The sequence below is a fragment of the Narcine bancroftii genome, chromosome 3 (genome assembly GCF_036971445.1).
Source record: "Narcine bancroftii isolate sNarBan1 chromosome 3, sNarBan1.hap1, whole genome shotgun sequence".
Taxonomy (NCBI): domain Eukaryota; kingdom Metazoa; phylum Chordata; class Chondrichthyes; order Torpediniformes; family Narcinidae; genus Narcine; species Narcine bancroftii.
This window is the reverse complement of record NC_091471.1, coordinates 184,861,161-184,877,925: the sequence shown is the minus strand read 5'-3', so window position 1 is coordinate 184,877,925 and position 16,765 is coordinate 184,861,161. Positions and strand designations below refer to the sequence as shown.

Below are 16,765 nucleotides of genomic sequence, written 5' to 3'. Positions count from 1 at the left end.
CATCACCCTGTACAAAAACAAAGGCGAGAAATCAGACTGCTCAAACTACAGGGGAATCACGTTGCTCTCCATTGCAGGCAAAATCTTCGCTAGGATTCTACTAAATAGAATAATACCTAGTGTCGCCGAGAATATTCTCCCAGAATCACAGTGCGGCTTTCGCGCAAACAGAGGAACCACTGACATGGTCTTTGCCCTCAGACAGCTCCAAGAAAAGTGCAGAGAACAAAATAAAGCACTCTACATCACCTTTGTTGACCTCACCAAAGCCTTCGACACCGTGAGCAGGAAAGGGCTTTGGCAAATACTAGAGCGCATCGGATGTCCCCCAAAGTTCCTCAACATGATTATCCAACTGCACGAAAACCAACAAGGTCGGGTCAGATACAGCAATGAGCTCTCTGAACCCTTCTCCATTAACAATGGCGTGAAGCAAGGCTGTGTTCTCGCACCAACCCTCTTTTCAATCTTCTTCAGCATGATGCTGAACCAAGCCATGAAAGACCCCAACAATGAAGACGCTGTTTACATCCGGTACCGCACGGATGGCAGTCTCTTCAATCTGAGGCGCCTGCAAGCTCACACCAAGACACAAGAGAAACTTGTCCGTGAACTACTCTTTGCAGATGATGCCGCTTTAGTTGCCCATTCAGAGCCAGCTCTTCAGCGCTTGACGTCCTGCTTTGCGGAAACTGCCAAAATGTTTGGCCTGGAAGTCAGCCTGAAGAAAACTGAGGTCCTCCATCAGCCAGCTCCCCACCATGACTACCAGCCCCCCCACATCTCCATCGGGCACACAAAACTCAAAACGGTCAACCAGTTTACCTATCTCGGCTGCACCATTTCATCAGATGCAAGGATCGACAATGAGATAGACAACAGACTCGCCAAGGCAAATAGCGCCTTTGGAAGACTACACAAAAGAGTCTGGAAAAACAACCAACTGAAAAACCTCACAAAGATAAGCGTATACAGAGCCGTTGTCATACCCACACTCCTGTTCGGCTCCGAATCATGGGTCCTCTACCGGCACCACCTACGGCTCCTAGAACGCTTCCACCAGCGTTGTCTCCGCTCCATCCTCAACATCCATTGGAGCGCTTACACCCCTAATGTCGAAGTACTCGAGATGGCAGAGGTCGACAGCATCGAGTCCACGCTGCTGAAGATCCAGCTGCGCTGGATGGGTCACGTCTCCAGAATGGAGGACCATCGCCTTCCCAAGATCGTGTTATATGGCGAGCTCTCCACTGGCCACCGTGACAGAGGTGCACCAAAGAAAAGGTACAAGGACTGCCTAAAGAAATCTCTTGGTGCCTGCCACATTGACCACCGCCAGTGGGCTGATAACGCCTCAAACCGTGCATCTTGGCGCCTCACAGTTTGGCGGGCAGCAACCTCCTTTGAAGAAGACCGCAGAGCCCACCTCACTGACAAAAGGCAAAGGAGGAAAAACCCAACACCCAACCCCAACCAACCAATTTTCCCTTGCAACCGCTGCAATCGTGTCTGCCTGTCCCGCATCGGACTTGTCAGCCACAAACGAGCCTGCAGCTGACGTGGACTTTTTACCCCCTCCATAAATCTTCGTCCGCGAAGCCAAGCCAAAGAAAGAAGACTTGAAATATAGAATGGAGTACATGTAGAAAGAGGAATGAAGAATTATCAGTTGGCTAAAATGAGATTAAATCAAAATCCTTAAAATCCTTTTATGATTAATCATTGTTATTTCAATGTTAGGTATAATTGTGGAATAAAACATTAAGGGATTGTTTTTTGGGATCATTTTTTTGACTTTTGACCAATTGAAAGCTGAGTATAATACACCACATAATACTATTTTTTCTTATTATCAACAAATCATATTTAAAAAGAAAATTAGGGAGGAATTTTAAATTACCCGAACAAAGTCTATTTGACTATCTAATAACGGATATGTTTATTGAAAGATTTATTACTAATATGTATATCAAATTACAAGAGACTGTTCAGAAAAAGGATTTATTCAAATCTAAATCCAGATGGGAAAAAGATTTAAATATATAGATTCAAGAAGAATGGTCAAAATTATGCTATGAAGGTGTAACTAATACAATTAATGTTAGATATCAAATGGTACAATTTAATTTTTTACATCAATTATATTATACTCCATACAAATTGCATGCACTTCATTTGAATTGTTCTGATTAATGTTTTAGATGTAATAAAGAAGTCGGATCTTTCCTGCATGCAGTCTGGCAACGTGAAAAGGTAGATAACTTTTGGAAGGATGCAAGTATTTTATTGGGACAAGTTTTGAAGACACAAATTTTGAAGGAGCCCAGAATATTTTTATTGGGAGATATTTCCCAATTGAAGTTAGATATTTATCAAAAGAAGTTTTTAAGTGTGGCAATAGCAATAGCAAAGAAATCTGTAGCTGTAACAAGGAAATCTGGTGATATTTTGGGGTTGAATAGATGGCGAACAAAATTATTATTAAATTGTATACCATTAGAGAGTATAACATATAATTTACAAAATCAACCAGAAAAATTTGATAAGATTTGGAAACCCTACATGGATTTTATTGCTACGACTTTACCTGCAGCGTTCCCCACGCTCCCTTCCAACCCGCCCTAATTAGTTATGGTGTACGATTGTTATGTAAACTGCAATTAATTAATTAAAAGATATAGGTTTATTAGACAGGCTTTTCCTTTTCCTTTTTTTTCCCCTAAATTTTTGGGGAGGGTGGGAGGGTGTGTGGGGTGAGAAAATATATAAAAACTATATTATTTTTGTGTCATAGTTTTTATTATTCTTATGTTATGGATAAATACTGTATATGTTTTGATGCAAATGGAAAATAAAGTTTAAAATAAGAGGGTAAACCCTCACAAGGTGTCAAGCCCTGATGGCGTACCTGGCAGGGTACCTAGCCGGAGTGTTCATGGATATTTTTAACCTCACACTGATGCAGTCAGAGGTTCCCATCTGCTTCAAATGGGCATCAATCGAGGTGCCCAAGAAGAGTAGTGTGTGCTGCCTCAATGACTATTGCCTAGTAGCACTAACTTCTATTGTGATGAAACAATGAGGCTGGTCATTGCCAGAATTAACTCGTACCTAAGCAAAGATCTGGAACCACTGCAATTCACCTATTGTCACAATCGTTCCATAGCAGATACAATATTGCTGGCTCTCCACTGAGCTCTGGATCACTTCAAAAATAATAATTCATATATACACGGCTCTTCATCATCAACAGCCTTCAATACCATTATTCGCTCAGAGCTAATCAAGAAACTACAAACTCTGGACCTCTGTACCCTCCTCGGCTACTGGATCCTTGACTTTCTCATTGGAAGACTACAAGGACCACAGTCAGTATGAAATGGAAACAATGGAAACCTCACTGAATTAAAAACAATGTCTCCTCCTCATTCCTTACCGCAACGATGCATGCTTAGCCCACTGGTCTACTCATTATACACCCATGACTGTGAGAGCAGGCACAATTCCAAAGCAATCTACAAGTTTACCAATTACAACACAGTTGTTGGCAGAATCACAAAGGAGAAGTGTAAAGGAGGGAGATAGATCAGCTCTTTGAGTGGTATCACACCAACAACCTTGCGCTCAACGTTAGCAAAACCAAGGAGATGAAGCGTGGTAATATCTTATCAGAAGAAGTAAAAATTCAAGGATGTTAAGTATACTTTCTCAGGGCATAATGAGATGATTAAATCTTGCTGGCCTCATTAGTGATGCCTATAAAATGAATATAAAAGGTCATTTGAACTATGCTCTCAGGTTCACAGAGCTACAAATCCCTTGCAAAAATCTGTTATCATGCAAAATGAAGAACTTCCTTCAAAAACTGTTTTTGAATTAAAAGATTTAGTTAATTACCTGCATTTGTGTTTGATCCTTGCAACAGTACTGTTAAGACTTCCATCACTAATAGGGCAAGTTGATTCCGATCCTCCAATGAACAATTTGCTTTAGTCTCTGTTTTAGTAAATACATTTCAGAGTTAAAAGTAATTAGAGGTAAAACTTAGCTCAATTGCATCATTAAATTACTATTACCAAAATAGATTTACATTGACAACCAATGGAAATATTAAACAAAAATTCAGCAATAGCTGATGAAATTGAACATTAAGTGCATTTCAAAGAGTATATTAAATCAAAGTCTAGAAAATATAAAGTGGCAAGTACTAGTGGTAGACCAGAATATAAGGAATTTTATAAAAACCAGCAGAAAGAGATTAAAATTCTAATAAAAAAAGGAAAGAAAATTGATTGGCAATTATCATCAAAACAAATAGCAAGTGTTTTTATGGATTTATAAAAGTGAAGAGAATTGAGAGGGTCAATGTGGGATAAGGCAGTAAAGACTAGCCAACTCCTTCAGTTAGCCGCATACTCATGCTTCTTATCCCACCTGTCATTTAATTTCCAACAAGTAAAACAAGAAAAATAAGATTCAGACTATAGAATACTTGACATACAATTGTCAAATTTACACTGGATATTTAAACATTAATATCTACAAACAAAAAAATTACCTGGATCATTAGAATTCCGTATTGGTTCTTTTAAATGAGCAGCATATTTGTGCAGAAGATTCACCATCACCTCAAGCAATCCAACCTCTCGATATACATCTCGAAAAATAGGATCATGGCGGGCAAATTTCAATAGGGTCTTCATTGCAATAATGCTACATTGGTAGGAGGTGCTGGACTTTAACAGGATGCTGACACTTATCAGTTCTTTACATGGAATATAGTTTAAGCTGAAGATAATAAACTCCAATATTTCAAAGTACTTGGGTTGCACCTCTGGAGCTTTGGAAATCTTCTCAGCAAACTGAGAGAGTGTGTGCTGAGGTTCTAGGATGAAGTAATTGGCATTATCACCCATGTAAATGTTTGAAATGGCATCCAAGATGATTCTGGCAAGATCGCTTGTTTTCACTTTTAAAAAGGTGATCTGAAGAACAGAAAAGGCTTGGATATTTTTTACTGTGCGACCTAGTTTAAGAAAAGGATGACAGCATTCAATGCACAATTTTAATAACTTATCTGCAATTTTAGTAAATACAATTCTTGAATATCCCCAAATAATTTAACAAATTGAAATGAATTTTGTGAAAGCAAAAAGAAACAGTAGCATATTTTCATCACATCATTAATAGGAGATCCTACAAAATTTAATTTGATGAAAGCTTTCAAGATCAGAGTGCTACAAAATTCCTTGTGAATACTAAATCCTGAATCTTATCTAGATGCTAAATTTCTTCCCAAATCTACCTTCCTTCACAATTACATCCCAATACAAAGAAATAAGAAAAATGGTGCAGGATTTCTTAATTATAATATGCTCTTCATTTATCTGGAACATATTTTACCATACCCTTAATTAGATTTCCCCAGATACAGTTGTCTAAATATATGACTGCCTTGGCTTAACTTTCCTTTAATTCTTTACAGTCAGAATACAATTGCTATTAATTCAAAATAATAGTTTACAAAATGTACAAACTATATTATTTATTTTAATATTTTATCCTAAATCCTAAACCAAATTATATTTAAAAATAACACAATGTGAAAATACAGATGAATATTAAAATCTGATTAGCAATCTTTTTGTGATTATGTAATATTGCTGACTTCAGTTAGGTTATCATGTTACATTTTCAAGAAATTAAAACAGGCTTGCAGGAAATTGAAGTTAACATGGAAAATGAACTCACAGAATTACCTTTGCCAGAAGGTTGTGGTACTGCAAATCCTGGCAGAAGGAAAGGTGCTCCACTACTTATGCCTGTGGGTCTTAATTCATTGATCCCATATGTTGTCAATGAAATCACAAGGTGTATCAAGTCTATCAGTGCCTCTTTAGCATCAGGCTCTTTTATTTGCTCCAATCTAAAAATGGCATACACAAATAATAGCATGTTAATATAAACTGTTGTGTACATTATAAAAACTAACTGCAGAGAATGAAATCCAACTTTTTTCTTCAGATTGTCTCCAATTTTGCCTTCAGTAGACAGCAAATGAAGATTTTGACTGGGGATGAGCAGGTGGAAGCCGTAGCTTAATCATTCCAGTGGGACTATGATTGTAGAGCCTCTCGCCGTCCAGGTCATCAACATGCTTTGAGCAAGCTTCCTTCAAGAAGTTTGGGCTTGGGTACTTCAGAGAAGAACAACTTTTTCAGTGAAGTGGCTAATGACCACGAGGAAGTGGCAGTTATGTAGAAATTGCAGGCCAATATCAATTACAATGAAAATACACCAATAATCTGCATTGACTAACAAATTCAACACCACCCATAAGTTACTTCTAACAGTATAGCTTTGGGCAGAAGCCCTTTGCAGATGGACGTCTCTAAAGCATAAAAGTAAAAGAGGAGAGAGTTGATGTTCATTAGTTGATAAATTTTAACTGGATTTAAGTACTATATTTTGATCAGGTCCAACACAACCATCTTGGTAAGTAACACTAAGAACTTTTATTATAGGTGATGTGACTTCAGCAGAACAAGGTTCATTCATTCAGGTGCCTTGCCGTTTAGCCATCCATTATGATCTCTGACCCTCCATGCTGTCATGCTGCTTCTCCTGTTTTCCTTCGGTGAAGGCTCCATCTTTGAGTTGAGACTGTAGTCAATATAGAGTTCACGATTAAACAAGAGAAAAATACTGAAGTGATTTCCCATTGCCTTCTTCAGTTGCAGTGTCCATACTGGATGAGTAATCTTGTTCATTGATCCGCAGATACATTTGGCCAGCATTTTTAGTTTTACAACCATAAATTCCAATTTGTAGAATCTGCTTGTAAAAATCATCCAACATCTGTCATTCGTGGCTTGACGTGACCCTGATTGGGAGGATAAACAGGTACTTTTCCTTGCCCAAGGGTGATCTGTAGGCTATCGGGCAGAAAGAGCACCTTACACCTCCTTTTGCTGAGCAGTTGCACAGCACCAACAAGGTACAGAAGTGAATTCTGCCAAATTATCTCACTTTTGTTCACAAATTTTGTTTGTATGTAGAACTAACCAGGACAATTGAAATGAAGTTAATGCAATTTTAGAGTTGCAAACCACAAGAAATCTGACCAAGTTTCTGTCTCACAATTCAATCTCTTAAATATCTGTAGGTTTAACCAGTCACTACAATACTTTACAGTTCTGTAATGATAAAAACATTGGGGAGGGAATTCAATGCACAAATGCCACATTGGTTCAGATTTTTCACAAATGACTAAGAATAAGTTTTTATCTCAATCTTACATTTACAAAAAGAAAAGTGAAAATAAATAAACCATTGTCTCCTCAAGACACACATATACTCTTGGGAAATGTTCACATGAAGCTTTAATTCTTTTTTTTAAACCAGTCACAACCACCGCTTTCCTCCCGCCCCCAATCCACCCAAGGAGCACTTTATTTCAACTTAGATGCTTTTAGATTTTAAACCAGAAAGAGTACTGCAATGTTCACAGTGCACAATCAGACGAAAAACAGTATCTTAAAACTAAATAACTAACCACAACTAATAAAAATATTCCAGAAAATATAAATGTACTGTATGAAAAATAGCAGGTCAGGCAACATCAGTGGAGTAAGTTTTAACATTTGAAGTCAATGACTTTTGATCCATCTGATGAAACACATTAAAATCATTCACCTGAGCAATGCACCCAAGGCAACTGAGTATTTCCCGCATTTTGTTATGTAGTAAAACTGTAACAATCCAATCATTCAGAAGTCCCAAAGTTTCAGCATGTGGCTCACGAGACAACATAGCTATTTTCTCTTTCCACTCACCCTCATCCTGGTTCCCAGGGTCCCAGCTCCCACCCTCCCCTTTAATTCACCAGGACTTTGGTTTCCATACTCCCATTCCATTCATTTTGGACCTAGTTCCTTTTCTAGTCACTTACCTAGTTCACTTTAAAATTTATGACAAATTGTATTCAAAAAGAAAATTAAAAGTGTAATGGATTATTAAAAAAAGCAACATAAAACAGAAAATTTGCTAGTCTGTAATTGTGAATGTCCTTAACATCTGTGCCCCATTCTCCCAGTTAATCCACAGAATTTTATTTCTGTAACAATAAATATGCAATAAACTTACTTGAGAAGAAGATCACAGAGAAATTGATAACCTTGGCAAGACCGAAAATCATCCAACAGAACTTGTGATATATCACTGGAGTCTTTAAGAAAACAGGACAGCCCAGCAAACATTTCCACAATTTCCAGGGGTAAGAGATCTTCTGATTGCTGCATATTTTGAATACATGTAGCTACACATTCTTTTTCTGTACATAAAAATAGCACAATATTAACAACTTGGAAAGCTGCTGGCATAGATTCGCCCATTTCTTTTTGTGGGAAAACTGAAGAAATTTCTTGATAATTTCACACCAGTTCTTCAACTATTATTTATCCGATGCAATTTTTTTAAAAAAAGCAAGCTCTTTAATATAACTTGCATTGAGTGATATTTTCTTAAGCAGTTTTACAATTTAATTGCAATTAAAAATCCTGGCTGCAATTGAACAAGTGTGAAGTAGGGTAACAGATTTAAGTTAGAATTTAATGGAATTACAGTTAAAAGTTACCCAGTGTAACATATTACATAACAGATGTAGATATTCTAACCTATCATTTGGTTTATTTTTATTTAAATCAAGGCATCTTTGGCTATATTTTACAATAAAGGTGGGGGGATTGATGTAGGGATGGCGGCTGATAGTTTATATCATTCTGTGACTAAGAAAACTTGACAATTGACATCATTCTCAACTTTCTTTTGGCTATGGCCCTGTTAGGACACTGCTCATAATTTATGGGCACCCTTCCCTGTGAAGCAGTCAAGTTAAGTTGGTTTCTTCTGTACTTTTCTCCTACGAAAGACAAAAATAAAAACTATTTAATAATTTCAGTCCATGGCCCCCAGGGCGAGGATGGAAGGGGCTGCATATGGACATTTTGTGATTGGCTGGCCTAAAATACCGGAAAACAAATCTCCACATTTGAGAACTGGTTGAAGCATTTACTAAACTGTTTTTTTTTAAAATTATCACTCAAAGTTTAACAGGGGTGTAATAGGCAGTCTTATTAATAAAAATCATAACCATCAAGAAAATATTAATTGAAAAACATTAATAATAGCAGAAAATATGACCAAGTGACAACAGAAATTGAATCAATTGTAACTTTTAAGAAAAGGAAAGAACATGAAATATATGCAATTAATTAAAATTAGCATATATCCTGCCAATCCTAAATCTCAAAGGATAGGCTTAAACTGAAGCAGTGAAATGGTCTGAATTTTATTTTATTTAAACAATCAAAATTCTTCTTTAACACACTTAAATATATTATAATGATACAACAGGTACTTGCCATGAATATATTTGATCACATTGAGACTAAGTCCATGACGAGATATGGTCATTAGCACTTCTCCTGCACTCTTTCTCCAGAGAATATTATGTGGGGGACACCAGGAGGTAATAGCACTGAACAGTAGCTGGAGGTCATCTTTTTGGGCTAGTTCTTCTGCTGGTGACACGCAGTTGCAGAGTTTCACCAAGATCTATCAAAAAAGATTCACAATTGTAATGCCAAATTCATTCTATAGCCATATTTAATTTACAGAGCCCCCTATAATGTTAAGGACAAAGACAATATTTTCCTTTATTTGCCCCTAGGCTCCACAGTTTCAAATTTGTAATCAAACAATTCACATGCGATTAAAGTGCACATTCCTGTTTTTATCGAAGGTTATTTGAATACATTTATGTTTGACCATGCAGAAATTACAGTATGTTTTATACATAGTTCCCCCATTTCAGGGCACCATGTTTGGGACATTTGGCTTCACGGGTGTTCGTGATTACTCAGATATGTTTCATTGGTGCAGGTATAAGAGGGCTAGGCTTGTTTCTAAGCTTTTGATCACCTTTGGAGTCTGTATTTGCTGTTTTTCAACACTTGACGACCAAAGTTGTGCCAATGAAAGTCAAAGAAGCCCTTATTAGACTTAAAAACAAGAAAAGTAAGAGACATGACCCAAAGGTTAGGATTACCAAAATCAACTGTTTGAAACATTATTAAGAAAGAGTGTACTGGTGAGGTCAATAATCACAAAGGGATTGGTAGGCCAAGGAAGACCTTCACTGCTGATGACAGAATTTTCATTATAACCATATAACCACTTACAGCACAGAACAGGCCAGTTCGGCCCTACTAGTCCATGCCGTAACAAATCCCCACCCTCCTAGTCCCACTGACCAGCACCCGGTCCATACCCCTCTAGTCCTCTCCTCTCCATGTAACTATCCAGTCTTTCCTTAAATGTAACCAACGATCCCGCCTCAACCACGTCTGCCGGAAGCTCATTCCACATTCCCACCACCCTCTGCGTAAAGAAATTTCCCCTCATGTTCCCCTTATAATTTCCCCCCTTCAATCTTAAACCATGTCCTCTAGTTTGAATCACCCCCACTCTTAATTGAAAAAGCCTATCCACATTTTCTCTGTCTGTCCCTTTTAAAATTTTAAACACCACTATCAAGTCCCCCCTCAATCTTCTACGCTCGAGAAAAAAGCCCTAGTCTGCACAACCTTTCCCTGTAACTCAAACCTTGAAATCCTGTCAACATTCTCGTGAACCTTCTCTGCACTCTCTCTATTTTGTTTATATCTTTCCTATAGTTTGGTGACCAAAACTGTACACAGTACTCCAAATTTGACCTCACCAATGCCTTGTACAATTTCATCATAACCTCCCTACTCTTGAATTCAATACTCCGATTTATGAAGGCCAACATTCCAAATGCCTTCTTCACCACACCATCTACCTGAGTATCAGCCTTGAGGGTACTATTTACCATAACTCCTAAATCCCTTTGTTGCTCTGTATTTCTCAATAGCCTACCATTTAATGCATATGACCTATTTAGATTTGCCTTTCCAAAATGTAACACCTCACACTTATCTGTATTAAATTCCTTCAGCCATTTCTCAGCCCACACCTCCAGCCTTCCTAAATCACCTTTTAATCTACAGTAATCTTCCTCACTGTCCACAACACCACCAATCTTTGTATCATCCGCAAACTTGCTTATCCAATTCTCCACCCCTACTTCCAGATCGTTAATATATATAACAAACAATAGTGGATCCAGGACCGATCCCTGAGGAACTCCACTAATCACCGGCCTCCAATTGGACAAACTATTTTCTACCACGACTCTCTGATTATAATTCATGAAAATGAATAAAAATCCCCAAAACCTGTCTGACAGATTAGAAACACTCTTTAGAGAGCAGGTATGGATGTGTCAATTACTATTGTCCACAGAAGACTTCATGATTAAAAAATAGAGACTACATTGCAAGATGTCACAGAAACAGATAGCCAGATTATAGTTTGCAAAGAAGTATTTAAAAGAGCCTGTTGCATTTTGGTAAAAGGTCTTGTGGACAAATGAGTCCAACAAGACTAACCCTTTTCAGAGTAATGGCAAGAGTAAAGTGTGGAGGTGTAAAAGAACTGGCCAAGATCCAAAGCATACTACCTCATCTGTGAAACGTGGTGATTGATGGGGCTGTTATAGCCTGGGCATGTATGGCTGCCACAGGTACTGGCACACTTATCTTCATTGATGATGTTCCAGTAATTGCTGATAGCAGTAGCAAAATGAATTCTGAAGTCTATAGAAACATATTATTTACTCAAGTTCGAGCAAATTCCTTCAAACTCATTGGATGGCATTTTAATGATCCCAAACATACTGCTAAAGCTACAAAGGAGTTTTTCAACTGGAAAATTCCTAAATGGCCAAGTTGGTCACTCGATCTAAATCCAATTGAGCATGCCTTCCATATGCTGAAGAAAAATCTTAAAGAGAAATGAGGGGACTGTGGCATGTCACGAGGTTCTAGCTCGGAAATAAGACACTCACAAGGAGTGCAGTTGACACTGATTTTAAATGAACTGTCAGCTCTCTTTTATATGATGAGGCACACCCTGGCTGCCATGTAACAGACAGGAGTAACCCGTGCCCCTTCAGGTTCTGATCAATTGGATTGGCCAATTTTGCTGCAGCATCGACGGGTGTGGTTTGTGCCGCCCTGGATGCCGATTGGCCCTTTTGCAATCCCTCACTGACAGAGTCCATTTTGCAGCGGCCTATGGGAATAGGCCGCTGATGTCTCATGCAGCCCGCTTGATTGCCATGTTCAAAAGGCATCTTCTAAGTCTGCCTCTGGTGACAGTCGTGGGCTGCTACAGGACCATGTATAAAAGTGCTACAATTTCTACATGGTCAAACCAAAATGTACACAAATACCTTTCAATAATATATGGAATGTGCACTTTAAGCACTTGCAAATTGTTTGATTATAAATTTAAAACTATGGAGCACAAGAGCAAAAGAAGGAAAAAAAACTATCTTTGGTCCAAACATTGAGGGCACTGTATATGGTGATGAACTTGATAGCTTTCATGGCTGATATATGTCACAAAAATAAACTATATATCCTCCAGTCACAAACCTAGTACAAAACTACTAACATGCTACTTTAAAAAATACAATCAATTAAAAACATTCAGTAAGAATTAATATTTGGTGGTCATATATAGTTTGACATTCCATTAGCTTTGTTTTTTTCATCAAATGTTCAAGACAGCAGTTTCAACTGTAACACAAGTAAATTGATCCAAGAGTTATTGAATAACTTTTACAGCTTCTTTATGAGGGCAAAAATAATCCAAATTGGCCACCATCTGTTTCCTGCATGAACACATTTCAGATTAAGATTTCAGATTTATTGTCAGAGTACATACATGACATCACATACATGACCCTGAGATTCATTTTTCTGAAGGCAGAATTACTACTTTTTGTCAGTGCAAAAAAAACCTCAACGTGTACATGCTAACAAATAAAGAAATTTAAACAAACTGTGCAAAAGAGAGAAAAAAAAGTGCACAGATAAGAGTCCTTAAACAAGTCCCTGGTCATTTGTTGCTGAGGAATCTGATGATGGAGAGGTATCAGCTAGAAAATTTCTAGATGTGTGGTGGAAAGTGTGCTGACCGGCTACATCACAGTCTGGTAAGGAGACGTCGATACCCCTGATGGTAAAGCTCTGAGAAAGGTATTGGACATAGCCCAGGACATCACAGGAAAAATCATCACCATTATTATGAACATCTACAGAGAACACTGCTGCCGGAAAGAAGCAGCAATCATCAAGGATCCACACCACCTAGCACACGTTCTGTTCTTACTGTATCCATCAGGAAAGAGGTAAAAGTGTCACAAGGCTCACACCACCAGGTTCAGGAACAGCAGCTACCCCTCCACCATCAGACTCCTCAACAACAAACTCAAGTCAGGAACTCATTTAAGGATTCTTACTTCTGCACTTTTTAAAAAACTCTATTGCAGTTTGCTTACTTTTCTTTATTTGTTTATATGTGTTGAGGTTTTTTTGCACTACCAATAAGTGGTAATTCTGCCTCACCCACAGGAAAAAGAATCTCTGGGTTATATGTGATGTCATATATGTACTCTGACAATAGATCTGAAATCTAAATTCAAACATACAAGCTTCCAGTCAACCAGGTGACCACAAATTGATGAAACCAAATGCTTCACAAATTTATCAAGGAAAATAGTTGTCCATTTGCGTCATCCATCTTTGAATCTACTATGATATTTGCTTGTATTGTTGTCTTGAAATATGGAGCCAATTTGCTGCAATCTAGCCTGCTAATGGCAATCCATACACATGAAAACAAATGACACTGTTTGAAGTATGTCTTTTGTCATAGAGTGTAACATCTTGGAAACTCAGCCTGCCACGTCCATGGCACTGTGGACATTTATCCATATTAATCCCATCTTTCAGCATTTTGCTTATAGCCTTCCATACCTTGTTGATTTAAGTGCCCATCCTGACTCTCCTTAAATGTCATCATTAACTCTGCTTCCAGTACTCTCTCAGACACACACCATTCTTTGGGTGACAAAGGTCATCCTCAGATCCCCTCTTACCACCTATCCTAAACTGTCTTCCAGTATTTTCTACCTCTGATATGGGGAAATGTTTCCTGCAGTCTACCCCATCTACACTATTCATAGTTTCATATCCTCAATCAAGCCCCTTCTTAATTCCTTCCTCCATTCCTGGGGAAACAGACCACCTCACCAGTCTCCCCTCATAACTGAAATGCTCCTTTCGAGACAATATCTTGAAAATTTCCTCTACAGCCTCTGCATGACCATCACATATTTCCTGCATGTAATTCAAATCACCATATACATGAAATCAAATCAATGTTTAATGAAGTTGAAGCATAACCTTCTGTATTCCCAGCTCCAATAAATGAAGGCTAGTATCCCATATCTACCTAGGCCTTCACCTTTGAGCCTTCTGAAGTCACGAAAACGGCAGTAATTAACCCTTTCGCCACATTTAAGTTTCTGCAAATGCCATTCAATCAATGGAATGCAGCTCAAACATTCCAGCGGTTGATGAACCATGTAATTGCCAGCGTCGATTTTGTGTTTGTTTACATTGATGATATTCTGGTTGCAAGTGTGGATGAAGAGGAGCAGAAGCGCTACTTTGTCTCATTATTTCAGAGGCTTGATGAGTTTGGCATTGTAATTAATCAAAGTAAATGCATTTTTGGCACTGCTGATCTTATTTTTTGGGACAGAGTAATGCAACCTGGTATTTTGCCCGATGAATCGAAAGTCTGAGAGATTTGAGAATCTGCTACATCTGGCCAGTTGCAACTTTTTTTTAGGCATGATGAATTTTTATCACCGATTCCTGCCAAATGCTGCAGCATCTCTATTACCCTTTACTGAATCACTAAAAGGATCTGCCGATAAGTCTGTGCCCGAAAGACACTTTGGGAGATGATGCTGTGCGTGCTTTCAACAATGTGAAGATTGCATTTGCAAATGCCACGATGCACGTACAGTACGTTTTTTGGTTAAGCAACTCATTAGTATCAGCAGAATACTTTTTCAAGTGAATAAACTTCAACAAAAAACAACAGCAGGCTTTTTGAGCATGAAACAATGTTTAATATGTACCAAAAAATGATTTCTGCTTACAAAGATAAATGCAGCACCAAACACTAGAAATTCTCCTTGATGACTTTTTCATATGCTCCTCCAGTGTCAGTGTCTTATTAACAATGGTTTTTTTGTCTTAGAAGTCTCTCTTTGATTTTATAAACCAACATGATTTCTTGTTCTGTTGTGAGTGCACGCTGCTCTAGTCCTTCATCAAGTTCACCACAAATTTTCAACATGTTATCTATAGGCACTTTTTCTGCAGTGTTAACCAAGTCATCTTCATCGCGCTCACCTTGATGCAGAACAGTTTCAGCTAGATCACCACTAGTCAATGAACAACTGGAGCCTCATTATTGATGTTAAAAACTTCTTCGATATCCTCTTCTTCCAACTTAGTGATAATGGACTCTGAATGTATATCTTTTGCATTTGTAAGGTCACACAACATTTTTTTCTCACCTGACACAAAGAATTCTTAAAAAATCATCATCTTCTTCTTCTTCTTCTTCTTCTTCATCGCCACTACCAATGAACATAGTTGCAGGCCAGATTGTGCCAGGCATGTGCAATTGTGTCTTTAATCACTTTGTTCCAAGCATTGGCAGCAGCATAAATCACATCCTTTGGAAACCCGCCACACCCAAGCCTCTGTACACTGCTGACGGCATATTGTTCAAGAAAGTGTTTTTATATTCATTCTTCATTGATCTGAGGATACCTTGATCACATAGCTGAATTAAGGTAGTCACATTTGGGGGAAGGTACATGACGTGAACATTATCTTTAATGAGATTTTCAGCTGGAGAATGAGCAGAACAGTTGTCGAGCAATAAAAAAATCTTGCAGATATCATCCAGTCCAGCTTCCCTTCAGTGAGCAAAACCTGCTGGCACAAAATGTTTGTTAAACCAATCAAAAAAGATATTCCTGGTGACCCATGGCTTTTTGTTTGCATAATAATGGACTGGTAAGAAATTCACTCCTCAAAAACGAGCAAGCTTTCACTTATGCATATTCTTCTTAAGACGTCTCACATTTACACCACTGTCGTTTTGCCAAAAGCTTGACTTTCTGTTCTATAGACAACCATAAATGCTTCCTCCTTTTCTTTTCACTGACATCCATAGTGTGATCTGCAGACCGTTTTGCCATTTGCAACTATATCTTTGCACAGTATATAAGATATCAAAATAGCACCAACAGAGCATCAGACCCCTACATGGGCAAGTCGGATGAAAATTTTTTTCCAACTTGTGACATCAAGTCGGCGGCTCAAAAAAATTCAGTTAATGGACCATTTTGGTTAATGGAACTTCAGATAAGGGGAAATGTCTTCTTTGGCTTGGCTTCGCGGACGAAGATTTATAGAGGGGGTAAAAAGTCCACGTCAGCTGCAGGCTCGTTTGTGGCTGACCAGTCCGATGCGGGACAGGCAGACACGATTGCAGCGGTTGCAAGGGAAAATTGGTTGGTTGGGGTTGGGTGTTGGGTTTTTCCTCCTTTGCCTTTTGTCAGTGAGGTGGGCTCTGCGGTCTTCTTCAAAGGAGGCTGCTGCCCGCCAAACTGTGAGGCGCCAAGATGCACGGTTTGAGGCGTTATCAGCCCACTGGCGGTGGTCAATGTGGCATGCACCAAGAG

The 16,765-nt window shown here is 38.4% G+C and overlaps 1 protein-coding gene across 6 annotated transcripts in view; it reads right to left on the bottom strand.

Moving 5' to 3' along the window:
- wdfy3 (WD repeat and FYVE domain containing 3) overlaps nucleotides 1–16,765 on the bottom strand; it is a 444,121-nt gene that overhangs the window by 330,454 nt on the left and 96,902 nt on the right. For all 6 annotated transcript variants that reach the window (XM_069926060.1, XM_069926059.1, XM_069926063.1 and 3 more), the window contains 5 exons: nucleotides 9,423–9,615; nucleotides 8,146–8,332; nucleotides 5,760–5,926; nucleotides 4,559–5,026; nucleotides 3,898–3,996 (listed from right to left, as the gene is read on the bottom strand). In XM_069926060.1, the coding sequence (XP_069782161.1) occupies nucleotides 3,898–3,996; nucleotides 4,559–5,026; nucleotides 5,760–5,926; nucleotides 8,146–8,332; nucleotides 9,423–9,615 (1,114 nt within the window). The remainder of the gene's footprint in view (nucleotides 1–3,897; nucleotides 3,997–4,558; nucleotides 5,027–5,759; nucleotides 5,927–8,145; nucleotides 8,333–9,422; nucleotides 9,616–16,765) is intronic.